The sequence below is a fragment of the Mauremys mutica genome, chromosome 7, assembly GCF_020497125.1.
Source record: "Mauremys mutica isolate MM-2020 ecotype Southern chromosome 7, ASM2049712v1, whole genome shotgun sequence".
Taxonomy (NCBI): Eukaryota; Metazoa; Chordata; order Testudines; family Geoemydidae; genus Mauremys; species Mauremys mutica.
The window spans coordinates 104,827,710-104,851,802 of NC_059078.1; the positions used below are offsets into that span (position 1 = coordinate 104,827,710).

At 37.6% G+C, this 24,093-nt stretch overlaps 1 protein-coding gene across 2 annotated transcripts in view; it reads right to left on the bottom strand.

Annotated features, from left to right (window-relative positions):
• Positions 1-13,386: 13,386 nt before the first annotated feature.
• MGMT (O-6-methylguanine-DNA methyltransferase) overlaps positions 13,387-24,093 on the bottom strand; it is a 319,861-nt gene continuing 309,154 nt past the window's right edge. The window contains exon 5 of one of the 2 annotated variants that reach the window (XM_045024081.1): positions 13,387-14,764. In XM_045024081.1, the coding sequence (XP_044880016.1) occupies positions 14,633-14,764 (132 nt within the window). In that variant the 3' untranslated portion in view covers positions 13,387-14,632. Of the gene's footprint in view, positions 14,765-21,236; positions 22,682-24,093 lie in introns of those variants that run through there. The other variant, XM_045024080.1, reaches the window with a different exon arrangement.

Genomic DNA, 24,093 nt, shown 5'->3' on the forward strand with positions numbered 1-24,093 from the left:
ATATGTTTTATCTAGCAGCTCTGAAACTGCTAGGCATGCTTGAGGATGGGACTTCCCTCTTCAAGTACTATTTTCCAGGACAGTACATCCATTCTCACAGGATTAGTGTGGCTACTAAAGTAACTTCCATTGATCTGGTTGTGTCAGCTTCCATTAACACACTTATAGCAGAAACAAGTGGTTCTTATATGCATATGATGTCATCTTTTGTTTTCTGTTTTTAGTGTTATCAGTGTTGACTCTCAGATGAGTGAAGAAATATTTGGGCCCAGAAGGATGCAGTAAGTCAGCTCTAGGTGTCTCAGCTGGGTTCTGAGGCCTTTCATATATTTAAGCTAGCATGGCATCAAGGAGATGCTTTAGGACCAATTGATGCCAATGGTACACACTTCAGCTGGGCTCTCTGTGAGTCTCAATCACTCATTTAGCAGCAATGACTTAGTAGCCAGAGCAGGGGTTAATTCAGAGGGCAAGGTTAAAAAGGATTCACTTTACTTCCTAAGTAGTGCAATGTTTTGATCAGAGATTTTACCTGCTGGGGTGTACCAATGTCAATCCCTTTTTTTAATGACAAGGCTTTAAAAGTTTTGTTCTGTGATAAAACTCATGAAAAGTGCATCCTTGCAGGAATTTTAGTTAAATTAAAATCTCACAGAGCTATTAGTTTACTGGAGAGAAAATATGAACTTAAAATAGTATTTTAAATAAAATCAGTTTAGGTGGGTGTACTTCCTAATACCCAAAATTAAAAGTGAAATGCCATAAGCTTTCCTACTGCCCAAAGATGACTCTGTATCTAAATACCTACACCAGATCCCCAGGATGTTAAATTAGCTTTTTGGCTGGGAGTTCTACACTGCTGGCAATGCTACCTATCCAGACTTACATTCTCAGTGATCTGCCACAGGATCTTATTTGCCTGAAAATGGCCTGGACTGTCACAGGAGCCTGTGTCTTCTGCTCAAAATTTAGCACCTTGAAACAGACAATTTTTGAGCAATTACTTACTGTGTCTTTTAAAAAAAAGTTAAACGTGGCCAGTTCATGGTCTGTACTCTTTGCCTTAGTTTTGGATACAACAATATTAATATCTTGGTTGCTTATAAGAGCTTTTCTAACTTAAAGCTATCTGAACTTGCTCTTCTGTTTTCCTCTTGTGTGAAAGACATCTTCCTGGGGAGTTCCTTAGATAGTCATCTTTGTCTTAATTGTAAATACTATTATTTTGCTTAAATATATGCTTCTTGACAGGTGTATGTGTCTTCAAGGACTAACAGACACACTGGCAAGCTGTATGATGTAAACTTGTTTTCTATGTATGTAGTAAGCCATGAATTTAAAATAAAGAGGATCTTATTGAATGATGAAACCATTGTCTAAATAATAGCATAACATGCTGCTATGATGTGATCTGAGTTTTGGTTCTGACTAGAGCTGTGTACAGCTTATTGGTTTTATTTCACATGATGTTCCCCACACTGCATAGCTTTTTTTGGTTCCCACTGACTAATATTCTGATTGTCAAGTTCATCTGAACCCAGAAGGCACAGATGAATCTGAAAGAAAAAGTGGTGAATTTTGTTCAAATCCCTTGCAGTGCTTACAAGCTTACAATGTTCAAGATTTGACAATTTTATTATGAAAGCAAAACAAAGAGCATGAAACTCAATCTAAAACATTTGGCTGTATCGAGAGAAGGCAGTATGTCTTATTTTGAAGTCTGAAGCAAGTTTTTAATAGAATCTCAAATCTATTCAAACTAATCTCAGCTACTTTCAGGTTTAAAGCAGAAGTAAAATTAGCTGAGAGGTAGGGTCCCAAAATTAAATTTTTGAGGAGCACCAGTTTGGGGTTTTGTAAGGGCTCGGATTACTGTAGGGGCAGTGGGCAGAGTTCCTGGTGGATGTCTCACATTGCTCTCAAGCAATGCCTTCCATCTTAACACTTGGGGTGGCAGAAGCAGGGATATCTACCTGTTCTTAGCTAGAGAAAAGGTTTCTTTTATGCAGAGCTTCTATGGGAGATAGGAAGAACAATGGGAGGATAACCTTAAAAAATGGTCATGCTAACCACCCAAGAAAGACAAATTAAATCAGGGCAACCAATCTACATGGACAAGAATCAGCTTTCAAATATTTGGTAAAGGGACCAGGCACAGTGCAAACACCTTACCTGATTTTTCAGGCTGTGGAGCATGCCCTACAATTTGTCTCTTTGAATGTGTTGATAAACGTTTTTTCCAGGATTGTTGATGTTTAATATTTCCATAATTTCAAATAAGGCCCTTTTAGAACTATTCTTGCTCTTTTCTGTTTGCATTTTTTTCATTCAGTACAGTTGATGCTGTGTGATACCAAACTCATCATTCAGTAGATTTTGTTGCTTTGATGAGGCAATGAAGATTACTATCCACAGACATTTAGCATACAATATTTTTCATCCTATGAAAGGTTTTTATATAAACCATGTTTACAGCCACTGTACAAGGGTGTAATAAATTCACTATGAAGTTTGAGGTTAATTATTCTTTTGACTGTGATAGGAATATCTTCATCTAGTTTTTCTGGAAGAAATGTAGATTAAGACTATGAGTAATTATGTTTTCCTTAATAACTGAGTAGTTATCTTGTTAAAAATGTGTCTTGAATACAGATGGGCCTAAGTCACAATATTTGGATCCAGATCCTTCCTCAGAGCTCAAAAGTTCAGATCCAGGGTTTGGGCTCAAGATCATCTCTAGTTGTGTATAGTAAAGTATATAAAGAACCCAAGATTAAGATCTTCACCTTTGGTTGGGCCTCTTTATGCTGCGTAAAAGGGTTGGAGCAGCATAAAAGGGCCCCAAAGCCCTGGTTGCAGCCATGGGAGGATTCCTTTGGTGCAGGCCGTGCAGAAGATAGCCATAAGGCTGCCTCCCTAGGATCCCCACCCCCCAAGCTCTTGCGGAGGGTACATACAGGGGGGAGAGCAACACGGCAGCAGTGCAGCCCTCTGGACTTTCCGGGCAGCACTGCAGCCCATAGGGGATCCAGAGGAGGCTGCCATAACTTAGACAGGCCCTTAGGGCTGTCTAAATTATGCTGGGAGCCTTTCCAGCTCCTGGAATAGCCCAGGACTGGGAGGGCAAAAAGGTGGCTTAAAGCACAGACTCTCACCTAAAATACTGAATGCATAAATACAGAAAACTGACCTGATCAAATCACTCGTGATTCTCAATCTTATACACATTATACACTGCTTTATATGTTTTCTTATACAAATCCTTTTCTTTAGAAAAGTCAGAAAGCATTTTAAAAGAAGGCTTATAATGGAAACCTGATTGTGGAAGACATGGACACACAAGGCATCACTGACAGAGCAGAGGGGAGTGTAGAATGATGTGATAAGTGTGAGAAATGTATTGGACCACTGAGGTGTCAAGTACAAATGGTCTATGTAGACTACTTCAGGTGATAGGAAATAAAAAGTTCTTCGGCAACTAAAAGAGGCCAAGAAAACTTTAGTGCAAGAATATTTCCTTATTCAGTTAGTAGGAAAAAAGAGGGGTACAGAGAACAATTTTGTGGAACAGGATCAGTAGGAACAGGATTCATAGCAGGGACACAGCAAGATTGAGCTGACAAAACATAGTGGGTTTTGGGAGATGAATACTACCTTTGTCTAATCACATGCACAAAGTACAGATCACAACCAATAGTCATTCCCCAGCTACTCCCAATGCATATCACAAACCTCATAATTCCACTTGGTATAGGACAACAGCGAGTTAGATTTCTAGATGACCAAAAGTAGCACAAAAGAACAGTTGGTTATCTGAGTAATTGGAATGGAAATGTCAGTTTTCACAACCTATGATTTGAGGTAAGTGCCCTGCTATTATACAAACAGGTCTGAAGAAGAGCTCTGTGTAGCTTGAAAGCTTGTCTCTTTCATCAACAGAAGTTTGTCCAATAAAAGATATTCTATCAGCCATCATGTCTCTCTAATATATTGGGACTAACACGACTGCAACAACCTGCAAGCTGCTATTATACAGTAGTTCTGTCAAGTAGAAGGGGCTGAGTGGCTGTCATGACCTTCTCAGCAAATGCTTCCTGGGACCTGGTCACTGAGGGCATGTCTACACAGCATGCTGGAGTGAGTCCTCCCAGCCTGAACTGATAGACTTGAGATAGCTCTAAAAATAACTGGATAGACTGTGCTTTGAAGTTGAGGCTTGGGCTGGAGCTTAGGCTCTGAAGCCTAGGGAGGGGGTTGGTTCAAAGTGCTATCTACAGTTATTTTTAGAGCACTAATGCAAGCCTCGCTAACCTGAGTCTGTCAGCTGGACTGGGAGGCTTGCTCCGAAATGCTGTGTAGACATATCCTAAGAGGCTCTCCACCCCCACGTCTCCTCCTGCAATGCAGCAATGAAGAAAATTAACATTTATAAATATGCAACCCACTATGATCCGCAACTCTTGTGGGCAAACATTTCCCATTTCTTTATGTGACATATAAACTACAGAGCTGGTTTTAATATTTATAAAATAGATTTATACCCTTGTAAAATATATTTTAAATGTATTAAAAACAGCAGGCTAAACCCAGAATGTCTTGATCAGTCAAGACTCACTGACTTCCATGCAGGTTTTGTCTGAGTTAGAATTTCAGAATATGGACAATGTGACTTAGACTCAGATTTGTAAAGATATTTAGGCATTGCTGATTTGGGAGCCTAAATTTCATTTTCAAAAGCGATTTAGGCACTTAAATCTAAATCCCATTGCCAGATGAGACTGTACACTTTGTATTACATATACCACACGCATGTGCAGTAGATTTGGTCAACTCTATGGGATGTATAGCACAAGACAGTGGCCCCTAATGTTGGGAAGGGACTGGTAGGGATTGGTATAGTATGCTACGCTATCCATATGCCTCTCAGTGTTTCACTGACATGGGGGGGAACCTCCAAGTAGCCAGTTAAAGAAATTTAAATCTGCAGTGGCACAAGACTGACTTACTGAGCCAATGAATCTGGCTCTTGTCCTTTATGCCAAACATATATATTGTTGGACACAAATACATACATAAAATGAGAATCTAAAAAAAATCAAAAGAGCCTGCAGGGTAACTGACAAACCAACAACTCCAGCCCTTCATCAATTTCAAGGTAGCAAGGTAGATCACAGGCAGTTGTATACACATACACACACGCACACATCTTATAATACACACACCTCTCTGCTCTGTCCTGCCACCGGACATGCAGAGAAAGTAGCAAGAAGAAAAGATAAATAGATCCACTGAAAATGGGATACAGAGGCTCCATAGAAACTACATGTCAGCTCATTCTCTCAGTGAAGATATCATGCAATCATACAAAAATCAGCTAACTGCTGATATTTTAAATCCAAGTGGTAGCTTATGGTATGCTGAGGAAAGTAATGATAGAAAGTCTTTAGACAAATGAACAATTCCCTTGGCACTACATTTGGATGGAAGGGCCATCTCAGAGATCTGAATGGATACTATCAGGAGAGCAGCCTCAGGCACATTGATTTTATTCCAGTCTTACTACAACTAAACTATCTGCTTAGGCACTGGATCATTTCAGAGTGGCAGGCAATGTTATAGGCATCAGTAAAGTGACCATAAAAGGATGTCTTCCACAATTTCAGCAGCCCAGGATGCATCACACTGATAGAAATATTCATTTTAAGTTTATTGCATAACAATAGAAAGTGAAAATAAATCCCTTTCTCTTGCATGAATACTCAGGATGGTAGGAACATTAGCTAACATTTAAAAGGGGTTAGATTTAGGCTGTACTGTACTTCAGCACCCAAGTATAACTGGCGTTATTTTAAGACTGTGCTAAGCTGGACTGCCTTTTGGAACCCTTTCTTGCCCTGTCCAATGCGCCCTCCTCCCCCATGATTTTTGGGCATTGTTGGTGTTAGGCCTGGTTTCCTGAAGAGTTTTGGGTTTATCATCACTACTAGTGGATTGCTGACTGATGTCAGGAAGGAATTCCCCTCTTCAAGGAACTGGCTAGATGGATTTTGGGTTTTCACCTCCCTGGAGGCAGTCAGGAAGGGTGCTTGTGTGGGAGCATATTTTATTTGTTATGCATGTGTGTCCAGTGAGGATCATTACAGCAGCATGGGCCAGTTTGGGGAGCTCATACTCAAGCACAGAGCCATAAGACCTGGGGTTGTGGTATGCAATGGTATAGATAGGGTTTTAGTGTCTGATACATATTGAAGCCCCACTAGTCTGGAACCTTAACCAGATAATTTTGAAACATTCGGCCAAATTCCTATTATTGGTCTGGATGGTGGTGGAAGTATGCCTGGGTAGTCATTCCTTATGTATTTGGTTGGGTCATCTTATGACAACTGCATAAGACCAATATCTGCCAGGTTGGGATCCTGTTTATTAAACCCCACCCCTTTCATTTGTTGAGTCTAAATTTGTGGCCACCACATTTCTGTATGTAGTATCTTATGTGCTGGCTATGTCTGCATAAATGCAGAGGTAGCTGTCATGTGATCACCTGACTAGAAAACTTAGGAGGAAGAGAAATATCTGGATAAAAGTAAGGAGAAATAGGCAGAGTCTAGTTTGCAAAACTTAGGCTTTTGCCTCAGATCAGATCTTTTCTTTCAGAAAGTTAGGAACAAGCATACAGTCCCCAAATATGTAGTTTTCCTACTTACAATACAATAAGGTTGAATTTTGAAGACGCTTCTTAAAGAGGCATAAGAGCTGTACTTTAACCTTCCTCTTGGCCCATGTGATAGTGCTTATATGTGATTATCTGCAGGTTCTGGGTCAAATTAGAGGGCTTTGCTTTTTTCCCCACAAATCATGTGAAGCATTCAATGATAAGGGCCAAATTCTAATCTCATTTAACCCAGTGTAAATCCAAAGAATCGCTAGCAAATTCAATGGAGTTACTCCAGACTTTGGCCGGGGCAAACAAAGTCAGCATTTGGGACTTGATCTCCAATATTTTCCTGAGAGTGTGGTGTGTGTCAGATCACCTCTTCTCTACTTCACTTGCTCAAATTTCTCAGCTTGCTCTCTCCTCATGCAAGATAGTCCCTGGCATTTGCTCAGCAGCAAACAAGCTCACGACTCTTGTCCAGCTCCTCTAATACTGCTAGGATCAGCTAGTTTCTACCACTGATTTAGGAAGATGTTATGAAATATACTAAGCCAAAGTATAACTGGTCCAGTGAATTAGTGCAAGAGATGTCATTTCTGGAAGCGTGCATTTAAGTGCTGTTTGGTCAGGTATTATATTATTAAAAAAGAGGTTGATGGTCTTATCTTACCTGCAGAATAGAAGCTCTAACACCAAATATTATTTTAACAGTAGATTACAGTACATATTGCTTTTCATTCCAAATAATCCTACATACTTTACAACTAACTATAACTAAGATGCAGACACTTTGGGAGCAACATCATAAGAAATAATGTTTGAGCTATTAGTAAATATTAGATGTCCTTGTAATCTAACGTTGTTTACCGTTACCTCATTCTAAAGAGATTATAGTATTTGACTCATTTGGACATTATGGAGGGTGATTTTATTGTATTTCAGATTTTTTGTAGTATTTAGCAAGACTTTTAGTTGCCTATCATCTTCCAAAAAAGAATAGTCCAGCATTCTTTTTTTTAAAAATCTATAGACAGACACCTAAGTGGCCATATTTTCAAAAGCTCAACACTTTTGAAAATCTATCCTAAGTACGTAAATATGGATTTAAGGTCTTAGTTTTAGGTTTCAAACTATCCATTAGCTCAGTAGCCACAGCAAAACCAACTAAATGAAAACAACACTGTTTCAAAACATCACACATTGTAAGCACAATGGTACTTTTTCCAGCCAGATTGACTCAAATTTAAAAAAATCTAATTCATCTGGATTTAAAAAAAAAACATTTTTGTTCCCTTCCCTCTATCTCCTTGGCCAACCACAATTTCCCTTCCCCCTTAAATTTAGTAGTTCACTCTTAATGATAACGTACAGGAGCTGAGGGCACTCTCCAAGGAGAACAAGCACAAACTGGAGTTGAAGAACTACTGAAATGGCCAATTTTCAATTGATTTTATATTTTGAATGAAGTAGTCTTGGTACTCATTGGAAAGTGAAAATTATTATTATTACAAGACTACTTTTTATTAGACAAGTAACAAAACAGGGTGAATGCAGGTGATGAAGGGCCTTCCACTTTTCAATGATTATAAATACATCACTTTTGGAGTTAATGTTATGGTTATTTTAATTAAATATTGGCCTTTTCAGCCACTCTAACTTCAATTTGTGTTTGTCTGAGATATGGCCAAGTCTCATGCAGAGACCAAGTGCTCCCATGGATTGAACTCCCATCAAATTTAGGATAGTGGATTGATCCCTCATCAGTGAGAAAAGGACGTACAACTCCCAACTACTTTCATTACCTCACTGTACTTCCTGGGAAACACAAAACAACAGTGATAATTTCACAAAGTAAAGGATAGTGTCATAGTTCAAGCAACATACTTTACACATTATAGATACTGGACCAGATTCACTGCTACGTTCTGGCTCCTTTGTGCTGCTCTGATGACTCACAGCAGACAAGAGTTCCAGTGAATCTGGCCTACTGTTGTCTGGTTTTCTGTATTTCCAATTAAAAATTACTTATGCAAAGCCTTTAAAAACACAACTAAATGGGCTTTGGTATTTTTTTATTATTATTAGTTTTTGCAGTGTTCACAACACAATTTTGTAGCACTCAAGGTCTGTTCACTGCAACAAATAAAAAGCACTGTTTAAAATAACTAAATAAAGTCCTTAAAGATGTTTTAAAAATTGATAACTAAACATACTGTATGGGATCGATCTTAATTACTGTCCATGTGGAATTTTTTTCTTGTGGCTTTTTTCAATGAAAAAACATTAATGAGAAACTTTAAAGGCTTGTTAACAATATCCTTTCATCAATCAAAGGCACTGTCAAGTACACTGTGCTCACGTCAATTTTCACCTTACCACACAGCTACCATTTCTTACTTTCTTATCCACTCTCCCACCCTAATATATAGATCCTTGTCTGAGCAGACTTGAGGGTGATGGAGCCCAGACATTCCCCATCTGTCTGCAGCTGGTGCCACTTGGTCCAGAAGACTTTGGACTACTTCCCTTAGTCACTTAAAGACACATCAGTACCTGCAGTTTCTCCAGTCTCTGGCCTCAGCTTTTAACTGCCACCTACACATTACTTCACACAGACCAGAGACTGTTCTGGATCAGCATTCTGTAGAGAGCTCATTTTAAACCTTCATGTTTCCACAACTGATAAAGAATAAAACTGTTGTTAACTTCAGCTTCTTAAACACCAACTTTTTAATCAAAAGCCCACTAAATAGGGGGGAAGAGGGGGAAGGAGGGGGAAACAACTAACGGAAACAAAAAATACCCACCCACCAATAAGCAAGATCAAGATTTTTAAAGGTAAACTATTTTATACCCTAAAACCTCTCAGTGTAATAAAATGTTCTCCCTTGCTGAAGAATAGTGTACAATGAAAAGAAAAATGTGAACAAAATGCATTAGTATGAAGAACCACAAAACATTAAAACTATTAAGAATATGAGATGGAGGAAGTTTTTATTATGGTAGGCCTTCCGGAAAAATCTGTGGGAGAAAATTGGAAAAAAACTCCTACTTTTTCACATCCTGTATTAAGCATATTTATTACTCATACACTATGTATGTTATTTGAAACAGAAATAGCACACAGTCCTTTGACGAGCTATAAACCTGGTATGACCGATTTGCACATTAATGTAACTGAAATATCCTGCCCACTTTAATAGCAACTGTCAGTAATATTTTCCACTGTTTTCAAAGCAAGTCACAATAAAACAGAAAAGAAAACAGTAAAAGATCTACAGTGACTGAACAAGGGGAAAAGAGTATTAAAGAGAAGCTTTTAAAATACAGTTCTATTCAATTTCTATAAAAATATACTAGGAATTACAATTAAATCTGGAAATGCAATTCTTCTAGGATTTTTACATTCCTATAAGATTGTTACTGAGCAATTACTTTTGAGATAGTACATAAATCTTACAGGACTCCTATTGGATTAGCGGGCTTTAAGTTTTTAAGCAATCTCTTTTTATAGATTTTATTCTTATACAGCATTTTTTAAAAAGGAATACCACCTTTCACAATGAGCACACTCAGAAATAAATACAGAATATACAACTTAATACAAAATGTATCTATAGTGTGCATCACATCCAAATTGTCAGGATTATCAAATTCTATATTTGGTAAAACATTGTGAAATATGATAAAGGATAAATGTTTGGTAATATTTATAAATAACAGAAGTTTGATGTTGCTATTCAGTTTTTAGTATGTTTATAACTTATCATCTGATCATACGGACAAAAATATTGTTCATCTGGCATGTCCACAGTTCATTATTAAATAGATATGTTGTAAAATTAACATCAAGTACCAATTAAAGAATATGGAAGTGAACATAGTATAATCTGGTACCTGGCAATTATTGAAGAAGAATTAAATAGACACTTTATAGGCCAAATCCTGCTCATCTGACCAAGAGAAGAAGTTTTGCTAATTCCCATGGGACTGCTTGCATGAACAGGGAGAACAGAATTTGGACATAGATCTAAAAATGTCCTTATAACTACAATGAATTGGTTTACTGTTTAAGATGCTTATAGTATGAGCTCATTACTTCAAAAAGTGTGCTTGCATGAAAGTGATCTGTAACAATCTTTAAGCCTGAGGCCCTTTACCATTTGGTACTGATACATAGGATGTAATCTGCATTTTTCATTTGGGCATAAAACAGAACTAGCATAGATGCAATTTTATTGTATATCTGATGCAGGAAGCACAACATATTTCTTCTAAAATATTTCTGTTGGGTTTAGGTTTACTGTAGATGATATTTTCGATAGAGGGAAAAAAAGGGAGGAAAAGAATGACCCATTGCAAAATTCAGTTTCTCCCATGGTCAAGGGCATCTATTTCATTATAAATGTAGTTCCGCCAAAACAAATATTATTTTTGAATCTTTCATTATCTTAGTCTCTGGAAATGGGCTAAAACAGCATGTGTTGGTATTAGATGCTGCAGAGCCAGCTGTCGTGCCTGGCTGCACAGTGTCTCAATGTCAGCAGTTCAAAGCACTGCAAGGCTGAATGGGAGGAAACTTGATAGGTCAGTGGAACCCAATTCCAAGTAAAAAGAACATAGCTTTCTTGTTTCTAGTTTTTTTTTTATTTGGATTTTTTTAAAATACTTTTTCTTTAGTTCTATATTTTCATAAACTATGCTATGACCTCCAGCCAGAATAGGCTTTAGGCTACTCCAAATGATTGCTTTTTATGTTAATTTCTACTGGCTTCTCATAGCAGTACTCAGAGCTGTACAAAACAATGCCAGTTTGAACCATGCCGTTGCCTTCTTTAGTGGAAACTTCAGGGCATATATCAAGACTGTTATGACAAGGCAGAGAAAACCCTCAGAGACAGAAAACAGAAAACTGGTTTTGTACTGCTGTGACACAACAAAGGCAGGCCAAAACCAAACCCCAGTCTTCCTTGTTTTTGTTTTTTTCTGATAAAATTATTTTTAAAGTTGCTTCTGATAATTCAGAAACACTGGTATGCAACACAACATATGTTTTGTCGCTTATATGGAAGAGCCCTAATGCAACTTCTTGATGGGTAGTTTCAATGTGTGAAAATTCTCAATAGCTCATTTGTGTTCTAAGTATTTCATCATAGAGGATCATCTTCCCAGAGTACTGCACAGAATCAAGACATCATACAAGGAAATCAGCATTATTACCACAAAGAAGAAGAATGCTAACAGTATACCTAAGCAGCAATGTGGATTCCCCTCCTTAAAACAGAACCCCTAGAGGTTCTAGTGTCATAGTGCCCTTCATTAGTGGTCATACCAGTCTGAAGTTTGGGCATCATTAGCAATCTCTGAAATCACTGGCAAAGAAAGGCCATTCTTCATCTTACTATCTAACTACAGCACCTTTCACAATACATACATGCGATGCAGAATGCAGGACTGTAATAACACTAGACAGCTAATTCCTGAGGCAGACTGTCTGAAGCATTGCAAATAGGGCAGCTCAGAGATTTCAACTCTGCTGTTCATTTTCAAATTCATTCTTAAACAGTAGGAAAAAAAGTGGTGAATGAGGGTCTAAACACATTGTAAAACACATGCATCTAATTCTTCTAAGCTATAGTGCCCTCTGTTGGAAAACATGTAGACAAAGAATATGTAGCTTGGCCTACAACACAAAAATAAACATCAGTATGCAAGCTCATAAATGTATGCTGCTCAGACAACAAAACTGTATGCTTATTATAAGTGAATTTCTATCATCATTCTAAAGCTCCTTCCTGTACAGCTGAACCTAATGGCATGCTGCTATATCCCTGCAATATTTTTCAACCTAATTTTCACTTATCTTCTATATAAGTAAATTTTTTTCACAAAAGGGAAAAATCAGAATAAGGTCTCAGGATCAAATATAGTTATTTTATAATTGTATTCTTATACACATGTAGGCAAACAACTTGTATACCAAATATAGTTTCTTTTTTATAGCCTTATGTTTAACAGTATGAAATTATGAATTTTAGTTCTTGATATGTTATGATAGACAATGTAAATTTTAACACTTCCCTGGTTTTCAGTTTTATTATCACAAACTAGTGGGCTCAAATAACAGTGGGTCCAGTTGATGCCATTAAGGTGTTTAAGTACCCGAGTACAATCAAGTAGTTAAGACAGTCTAATGATATAAATTGAACCTACAAAAGGTTGTGGACAAAAATTGTACCTGAAAATATTTGTCCATGGAAGTTAAAGTACAAAACTGGAGACTGGGTTGAGGTTTTGCTAAAAATCTGTTCCTCTACACTTTAAATGATTTACAGGTACTGTACTCAATGATAGTGTCTTCATGACATTCACATTTACTATTTCAGAAAAAGGACAAATTTATGGCAAAACAAATGTAAATATCTACAGATAAGCAGCAAGTGATGTAATATTTGAAAAAGTTTAAAGTTTACACAAAGCATTGTGTTCGCTTGTTGGTATCCACATATTATAAAAGATAAAATACACCCAAACTGTACATATTATAAGGCTATATTTTTATCTCAGGGTTCTGGTGACATGTACAAACCACTTGAGCTTTGCTTTCTTGGTTTATATTGCCACCAGAAACCCTTGATAAAAATACAGCCTTATATTGTACAGTTGGGTATAGTTTATTTTCTCCATATATCATGTACTGCATTTTATTTACACACATACACACAGAAACATGTACATGCATAACAACTTTATTAAAAAGGTAAGATATCAATAATACTGCATTAACAAAGTAATACATTGTAATATAATACAGTAATTTCTTTGTTAGCAATGAGCTTTCTAAAGAGACACCTACAAGAATATGAAAAAAACCCATAAAATCAGTATTTCCATGTTATAATTTATGACTCCCAGACTGAAAATTTCAGCTCTTGGTAGTTTGTAATATTTTACTTTCATGGAATCCTTTTTAAGTAATCAGAAATTTTAGCTTCAATATCCTTTCACTGCCTACATTTTCTATGGATAACCTATATGGAAAAAAAAGCTTTCCCCTAACTACTCAGAGTATTGTATAATGCACATGAAAGCTAAATAAAATAATAATCACAATAGTACTTATCAAAAAATATAACAATTTAAATTTTTTGAGAAAACCATGGTAACGTAACTGCTTAATTTAAAAAAAGCTCTTTATTTGGCATAAAATAATTTACCAGCATCTACTTTTCTGTCTACTTACTGCAATGTTAATAAAGACAATAATTTTTATTCATATCTTTTAAGCATCTCAAGCAATTTGAAAAGAAAAGCTGTGAACAGGCAATTCAATAGCCATTTCCTTTTGAATGATTCTCAGTGTGTTTAATTAACAACTGTTTACGTAAAACATCATTTCAACAGTTCAAACATCAAAGAAAACCAGGAGAATCTTGGGCACCAATCCTGGCAGAGGTACAAGCTTTTCAATCTGGACAAATACAAAGCTAGGCAGGAACAGGGAGGTGTGTGCTGAAGCTTTTGCATTTCATTTTGCTCTCAGAAACACGCAAAGGCTTCAGACTGCCGGCTGTCCCCTCTGTGAGCCAGATGCTTCCTTAGAGGTGCAGTTGCACCTAACATTTGCCATGCCCCTCCCACTCCCTTATCCTTGCTTTAATGGACATTAAAAATAGAACAAAACAGGACTGGAGATGGGAACAAAATACATGCACAACAGGCACAGTCCGCTGTACTCATTCTGCTGTAAAATGTAAAAACAAGAAAGGGCATACAAGCTGCGTCCCCTAGGACACATCCAGCTTTTTTAATATAGTAGTGCCACCACACATTTCACTTCGGATGTTGTATTATATTTATATGTCACTCAAATATTTACCATTTTCCGGAATTCTACTGTGAGTTCTGAAAGCTTGTTATAAGCCAAGTATCTTTGGTTATGTGTTTTGGCTGTATAACAGCTGTGGCTGAACTGCATCAATATGCTAACTTTTCTTTCTGAAGCTTCTCATGTGACAAAAGCCACTCTTTCAGATGAATTCCTCCTCCGTAGTTGCCAGTCTGTCCACTGCTGCAAATCACTCTGTGGCATGGTATTATAATAGGAACCTGCAAAATACATTCACATACAAAAATAAGGTTTCTGAATCATTTGTCTGTCTTTTCTTGAGATTATTATGAATTGAAGTTCTTGTGGTTCTCTGGTCAGAAATGTAAATCCCACCCTAGAGGGCCCTGGCTGGGTGCCAGTGAGGCCAGGGCACCGTGCAGGAGCAAGTGCTGGCACAGAGTCAGGCTCCACAAACATCTCTGATTTGTCTGTGGTGCATGCTATCTGCTCGCCCTGTCCCCTAGCTCTTATAGCAGACTATGGGAGCAGCAGATCTCGGAATACAGCCTCTAGCCCAGGAGAATAGCCTACAACAGCAGTCACTTTTACCATTCACCAGTAAGTGCGCAAAGAAACCGGACATGGGTAGGCCCACCAAGGACAGAGGGGTTAGGATGGCTACTAATATGCCATTAAATTATTGGTGACCTGGATTCAAATATTAAGTTATGGGCTGGTACAGTGGCCATTTGCTGTATTGGTACATGGGAATGTCAGTTGCCAAGTCCAGGACTGATTTCTGGCTCAGTGGAAGGATGCAGGCTGGGAATGCAGTGGACACAATACACTCAGACCTTGTAGGAAAGGAGTGTTTATCACTCAGTACTGATCCCTCTGGGCAGGAAAGTAGTGACACTGGTGGGCTCGGAGGAGGAAACTAAGCCAGTTCTGAGCAGGAAAAATAAACATACAGAGATAAGGGATTAAAAAGAGGGGGACATGGAGAGATTGTTAGGTTCTTAAAGAGGAGGCAAAGGTCTCCTCCCAAAGAACAAGTAAAAGCCATGTAAAACATATTGCATGTTCTCTGAGAAAAATGCCAGTGCTCTGCCCTCCCTCCACTTCAACACCACAGACTCAAACACACAACTGGACAGCTCAGTGATAGATAATGGGTTATGAAGTCTCATTCACAGGCCAGTGGCCAAAATAAAGCTTAGACTGTTAGCCGCCAAAAGTCCTCGCAATCAGATAGCATTTCAGTGGCCTACATGAAATGAGTTGGTGGTTTCAGGCAAGTTCCCAGTGAACAGTTCACAAATGTTGCTGTCACAAATAACACACTTGACAGTGTCAAGAGGAAAAGGGATGACTGAGCCATAGAGACTGAACTACCATCCTGACTCAAGAGATGGTCCTCCTTTGCCAGAGTGAAACATACCGTGAAGAAGAGAGGGCTTCCCTTTCACAAGAATCACGGTCTTAAAAACATGTAAGAAGAATTCAGACAAATGTAATCAAAGGAATCCAGTTCCTCTTTAAAAAATTAATTGTAAGTGATGTGATGTTCTTCTGCTGAAACATATAGGTGAAGCACAAATTTACAGTACGTTAAGAGTGCAAAAAATTATTGTCATGTTGCTGAGATTTCTGTAGATACCAGTCGCATATGCCTTCTGTTGTTAGCGGTCACTGTCTTGTCCAGTTCCGAATAAAACTGCACTTCTTATATGAGAATCCTGACTGCTGATATAAGAGGGTTTAACAGGTGTTCTGTATCCCAGAGTCAGCACAAAAAGAATCTGGTTCTCATGGTAACAACTTTTCAAATTAAACAACAGAGTAAATGGGCCCAGAAACCCCATATAACTTGTTAGCAGATTTGTTAACGACTCTCATTGGGCGGCCCTAAATTACATACCCTGCTATTGCCAAAATCTGCATTTTGGAAGATGGTAAAGCATGTTTTTCAGCTGACTCTGTCCCTTTCTTAGGATTGCATACTCCTTGGCAGTGAAGAGGAGACTATGTGAGGATGGAGAAGCATGTCCATTTTAAACACAAGTATATCCTGTGGGTTTTTTTGAGTAGAGATACATAATTTATGCATAAATGATACACATACATGAAGATATCTTTGAAGTGGTTTATGAGTTGGTGAGGAGGAGGAGGAGGAGGAAAGTGAGAGCAAAGGGGGCAGATTTTGCCCTCAGCTAGATCTCATGCAACCCTATTGAAGTCTTCAGAGTTATCGATCATGTCAGGGAAGAAAATGTGCATGCATGTGAGACCCCTCCAAGATTCTGAGTTGCTAATAAGGAGCACTCAGCATAGTGGAAGAGAGGGGGAGACAAAGGCAATTTTAAAATGATCCTTATAGTCCCCAATCCAGGGGCCATCTATGTGCTGGTCTGGTCCCTAGCATAAACTAGAGCAGCCAGAAGACTAAAGCAATCTGTGTTTGCTACCAAATAACCCCACCCCTCTCCAGGGATTGCTGGTCCACGCCCTTTGTGTCAGTGTTGGGAAGTGATGGACACAGCATCTGTTATGATACCTCTAGGTCACCTTAGAATTCCCCCTGCAGAAGAAGAGTCTTCCAGTGTCTACAACTTTAGGATATCTTTGCACAGTGAAAGCACTGCAAACTGTTCTAAACCAGGGCAGGATCTGGACCATAGTGTCGAAAACAAAGGGCTCACATAGATCCTGGTCCTGCAAAGCAATGCATCTGTGTAGACACGGAAGAAAAGGAAGATCATATTTTCAGGTCCTGTATACGATATATAATTTATCAGTGTTTCTCAAAAGCTCAAAGGAAAGGTTTGCATACAGAAGCTCATGAGCATTCAGTAGCACGGTAACAACCAAAAATAGGTACTGAACTATGAATATTTGGTTATGCTGAAAATAACTTTCCAAGAGGAAAAAATAATATTCATAGAGTAAGGATAATACTGACGGTTTTGTATAGGATCTAAGTGCTATAGCAATGGGTGCATTACAAATAGCTAAAATACATAAAGAGAACAGAGTTTCAGTTTTAGAAAATGAAACATTTGCCAGGTATCCCTTTGCTACCACTTTAACAACTAGGGAAGGCAGTGTCGGCAAGTGGATAGAGCACTAGATTGGGACTCAGGAAACCTGGATTCTACTCCCAATTCTGCCACTGGCCTGCTCAGTGACTTTGGAGAAGTCACTTCACCTCTTTGTACCTCAGTTTCCCATATATAAAATGATACTTTTTTGGGTAAAGATATTTGAGAACTTCTCATGAGAAGTACTAGGTAAGATTATTATGATAATAATTATTTAACAGTAAGTCAATCTGAGACTGATTTTGTATATTTAAAACCTATACCAGCATACATTTAATTTGCACCCTAAACAATTTGAGAAACTGTTTTATACCTTTTGCTTTATATCATTCATAGCAGAATGTCAAGGGTTTTCAAAAATGTACATGAAAAATTACATAACATACTGATAATGTAGAGAAGTACATAAATGCAATGTTTTTTTTATTACTGGTGTTTATATATCATTCTTGAAATGCACATCATAAAAAATTCAGCACATCATCTTTAATCTTACAACATTTGTTTTGGTAACAGGATAGTATTTCAAATGCAGTGATGCAACTGTGAAAGGAAATGAGGTACTAAAAAGTGCATCCTTCAAGATGCTGAACATTTTAGATTCAAGATTATTTGGTACAGCTTTCTTAATCTGTATGAATAGATGCAAAACATTACACTGATTCATTTTCTATTCCACTTTGCAGTTTTTCCTTTATAAGGCTCAAACTATGCTTATTTAAGTACTCTAGAGGTAAGAATATGAACTTGGATCTCAAAGCTGCAGGGTGCTAATTGCCCTCAACATTCAGCACTTTGCAGGATCAAGCCCTTGAACAGAAATGGAAGGCAAATAGATTAAAAAAAGCTGATGATGGAAAGGAGATAGAGTAATGGATATTATATAGGTTGTTAAATTATTTTTAAAAACTTAGATGTAGACCATATGTAGTACATGGTGGTATAAAAATCTGACTGATCTTATTCACAACTGGCAACGTCACAAGTGAATTATGCAGGACATTTCCAATGAGCATCAATAAAATTTTTATACACCACTACACCATCATGTGTTCTGTTTACGTCACACTTTAATGAAGTTATTTTTAAAATTATTTATATTCTTCTTGATATCTTTCTAGCCATAAAATCTATATTAGTTACTACCTACAGGTCTTGGAGTGGCAGTATAAACAGCAATAATAACTTGTAAAAAATGCAAATATATTTAAATTAGCTTTTCCATAAATCAGGGTGTTCTGATGCTGTCATATACCTTGCAAACCTAAAGGGCCAGACACACTCCTCCTGATCCAGCTCTTTTGTGCTACTCAGGTGGTATGAAATAGTGAGACTGTCTGTAGGTGGCCAGCTGAGAATTCCCTCAGAGAATGGGGGAGAGGCACACTGCTCTGCTGGTGTAAAGTCCACTCCTATGCCAACTTCCTCCTGAAGCAGAGTGTGTATTCAGGTGGAAAAGGACATGCCACCAATTCTCAGCCGGAGTATGATCCTTTGGGGACCACAGCCAGCTGGCACAAGTTAAAGCAGTCCATAGGCTGCTGTAATTCACCCTGGGGCTGGCACAGATCATTCTATAGAGCAGAAACCGGATCCCTGATGGCCCACGACTAACATGCTCTTGTACCATGCAGATCTCACCCAGATGCTTTATATATAAGAGGAAATCCGGGCATGTCACATCTCCAGTGGGATGCACCTTCTGTTCCTATCTCTGAGGGGTGCAAGGAATTAGAACCTTGGCACTAATCCAAATCAGATTATAGCAAGTTTAACTTGATTCCTGCTTTTAATCTGATCCCTCTCTTTTGGGGTGGTGCTTGAGTTAGGAGGATAGGGTGGGAAAGTGTTTTGATGCCAGGTTCTTTTTATTTAAAAGATTACCGCTGCTGGGAACCAGAAGTAGTACTGGCCCAAATTAACAGGCAAAGTGCAAGTGATGAGATCAAAGGTGCAAAATAAATAATATTTTGTCCATGGTTGCAGAAATTAGGTAATTTATGCCATTTTTGTCATAATGTATGATGTGTATATGATTAGTTTGTTATGTACTGTGTGTGTATGCATCATTCTATGCAGCACTGGAAATAATTAAAGAAAATGCATTACAATCACCCGGTAATTTAAAAACATTGAATATCACTTCAGTTTGGTTTAATTGTGGTGACAATTTTCAGACTACTAAAATAATTAAACCTGCTAAAATTTACAAGAGCCCTAAGGACATTTGGAAAGGAATACTATCCCAATCCTCTGCTTTAAAACCTCAGCTACATGTAATGTAATTTTTATCAATAACCAAGCAGTTCATAACATTACAGCTCCATTGAAATCTTCATGCTGTGAAATCTAATTCATCCAATACATGAATCCATCACTTACACAGACCCCATCTCAAATGCTATAAAACTTCCAAACCCATAGATTTGTCTCCAACAAAAATAACATGAAGGGGCCTTTCAATCAATAATGGAATCCCTCTGATTCAGGTTCCAGCTGAATATTTTCTCCAACTTTGCTTTTGTTCTTCTGGGTAGAGGCCCACAAGGGAAAGAGCTTGTTTTCACTCGCAGCCTCATCAATACCTAAATCCTGGTGAACAAGTGACACTGAGAAGCTGTAATCAATAGCTCCCTGTGCGTTTTTTCTTCTGGTCAAATGGTTCAGCACTACTGACAGGCCTGACACTTAGAACATGATGCTAAATCTTTATCAACAGCCATCTAGGTGACTGGCAGAACAAGACTCGGGTGGTCATTAACGCTCATGGCAATCTGTGAATAAACTAACTCCTCAATAATGCGTTTGTTTAGAAAAAGGTGGGGAAAAAACTCTCTGCACAATGTATTGATTGCCTCTGAACTGCATTTAGCAAATTCTGTCTGAGGATGAAACAGAACGGTGTTCAACCGTGGTGCTCTGCTTGTTAAGAGTTTTCAATTTGACGCAATAGAAAACTGACCATCCTACTATACTGGTTGATGGACTGAATACTTATAGAAAGCTGCCAAACTGTCAAAAATAGATCAGTGAGGCCATAATGGAAACAGCTGAAATATCAAGTTATAACATACAACAAAAATCACACTTAGCTAAAAATAATCTTTCAGTGTTCTCATGTCCCATTGCTTTTTCTCCCCTATTCCCTGATAGAAACAAATACTATAATATGAACCAGCATGTGTTCAAGTTTATTGCCAGCCACCTAAGGAATTAATGCACAACTAGTTTTATGCATTTGCAACATTTCAAATCCATACTTCACGATCTTCTCTTAAATGCACAATTACTCTATTCAATCTTGAATGTTTCAAAAATGTTGGTTGAATAATATTCTTGACTTACGTTAGATCGATATTAGTGTCAAGTTATACACTTAGTTAGGTTTTAGCCTGAACAATAACATAAGCAGAAAGAATATAAAGAGACTTTATACAGTTATTGCTGCTGTTAACAGACCACTGAAGACATCTTATTTAAGTCATAGAATAGTCATTTATGATGGCCTTGGACTAATCAGCCCAACATTCCGTATCTCCCATGAGTCTCTGTGATTTCTTTTTGATCCTCCTATAGTATTCTAATGAGATTTTTAATTGAACTTTATGGGTTCCCTTTGAGGACCACAGACCTCACAATCAATCTAAACTGCAGTAAACTATTTGAAGTTTTTCTTGCAAAAGGTGAGCCATCCCTGCCATGTCCTTGGCATAATTTGAAGCAAAGATGTTGCGTCTCTCAGCTGCTGCCGGCACCTTTTCCACCTTCTCATAAAGTTGAAGGTCATTGTATGAATTATGTGAAGCAACCTAACTACAAAGGAAACTTGTACAATGTATACTACAGAAATTAAGCACCAACCAGACATGATTTGTAGAAGAGAGAAGTATTTTGCTGGGTGGTGGAAAATATAAGGCATACATTTTTTTATTATTACTTTTGATTTCAGTCATGATAGGTTTTTACATATAGTTTTGTTTTTTAAACACTTGTTTCTAGTGATAATACAATTGACAACTCTCAGGAAATCGTGTTTTACAATTTTAGTGACTTTGGTCATATTTGGACAGGCACATTTATGGAGATTAATAGTGTAAGAATAGATTCATCAGACAGGTTTCAAAACAATACATGTTTCTGAATACTGTTACTAGTACCAGTCAACTGTTAATAACCAAATAATATGTGCCAACAAGTGCTGATGTCATATATCGTGGTAAGTATTTTGCATAGCTGGTACATTAAGGATTATAGTCTGTACTCACTAAACTTTAAACCATTATGTTATGTACAAAAATCTGTTTACTCACAATGGCTTTTGAAATTGCACACTTTCTTTTCAGGCATATCCTTAAACACAGGACACATTGGTGGACAAACAATAACAACAATTAGCTCTTCCGAATGCTGTAAAAGCAACTGATTTATGCATTTTTGACACATTATACAAGGGTGATGATTACTCAAAAGGGGCATTTCCATCATAACAAAGACATGTATATTATTCATGTAGCAGTTGTAATGCAGTAGTGCTTATAAGGACTCAACCTGCAATTTCACCAAAATATTTAATACTATGTCAAAATGGATGAACTGTGTTTAGTTAGATTTAAAACCTCATTGAAACTCCCTCATTGAAATTTTTTTTAAACAATTAGCTAATGTATAGTCAAATATATTATGTCTGCTGTGTTTGTGAAGTTTGCAAATGCAATACAAAAAGTATATTAAGAATTTTGTAAGTGTATATGAGACTTTCATATGAAACAATCTACAAACACAGTCTGATACCATGTTTTGTCAATACGCTGTGCTGTACTTGACAATACAACTCATTTTAATATGATAGATTGCTTTCCAATACAATATGGTGTACATTAAGACAAGGCAATACAATGCAAACCTACAGGAAACAGTTCTCAAAGAATAACAATGTAGTTTTGTGCAAAAGGATATGTAATTGCTATTGCCTAGAAATGTACCCAGCTTTGCCCTCAGGCTGCAGTGGAGCAGCAGCATCCAAAGTAGAGGTAACAGCAGGTTGTGGTGTGAAAATTCCTGCTTTTTCTCCTGTGAGCAAGGATGAAAATAGTTCTGAAAATATAAAGCAAAGCTATGGCAATTTTTAAAAATGGGATCCATCCCATGCTGCAACTACAGTATTTTCCGTTCTTGATATACCACCACATTTTAACATAACAATTACAGATTATTACACTGCATTAGGGAAAGGCATATACTAATACAATACCATACCAACATTTCACAATGAAAAGTTGCTAATATAAAATATCAATATTATTATACTGTAATGATGCTCCTGTCTTTTTCAACACAAAGTCTTTCATTATTGCATATCTCCTATATCTCTAGTTAGAAGTCCCATATACATTCTGCACAAGAACATGTATAATTTTATCGTATTCCAAAAGGATTTTCTTTTTGACATGTCTCTGTTATTTTCTATTTAAATCTGCATGCTGTTCTTAAAACTACAAGTCCCAGTATGTGGGTCAGTTATGCTAGATTTCCTTTATAAATTAGGATAAATATGCACAGTGTATGTGGCACTGTGAAAAGCAAAACTTTATGATTTGTGTATGTAAAGTCACCTCCACTTGTGAATACAAATTTTTGTATTCACTTTCCTACCACATGTTGTAGTCTCTTATGTACCTTATTAAAGAAAAACCTGAGGAAACTGAATATAAAAATAACATGGAAGGTCAAAGATTACAGCAGATATGATGCCAGAGAAATAAAGACATAGTAAAGTATGGAAAGATACACATTCTGAGGGCATTTGGTAATGAGGAGAAACATGCTCAAGAATGGCTGAAAAAGCCACAATGTTATTAATAGAATGTTAATAAATAAAATGTCCTTGTAAGCAGGTAGCTGGGGCACCTGTTGAAAGATGAATAGGCACTAACATCCCCTTTACTGTTCCTGGCCTTCCCCTTTCTGTACTTGTGTAACAATGAATGGTGAAACCAATGTTGTCCTATTGGCCCAAAGAGTGTGGATTCCACAGATGATACCAAGGGCTCACTATGGCCTGCAGACCTGGCATCAGCTGGTGCACCAAAGTTGCAACCAACGTCATACTGAGATATGCATCCAGAATCTATTGGTCTAATCTCAGGGAAGGGACAAATATCCCAAAGCCCAAATACAGTAGAGTTGAGAAGCCAAACTCCCTCTTCCTTTTTTGTCCACATGCTGATATCCAATGACCTAACCCATGTGCCAGGACCTACATAACCTCGTTTAATAGATAGGTCACACTAATGGATCCCAGCCAAACCTGAGCCAATTTGGTATGCTGAAAGTATATGAGGCAACTGTTAGAGGGCTCACCAATGGCTTTACAAAACCAGAGGTCCAGACCCTCAACTCATGTACATTTGATAACTCCACTGAGTTTAATGGAGCTATGCCATTTACACCAGTTGAAGTTCTGGCTCAGCCTCTGAAGTGGGGAGAGAACTTGGCCAGCCCAGACA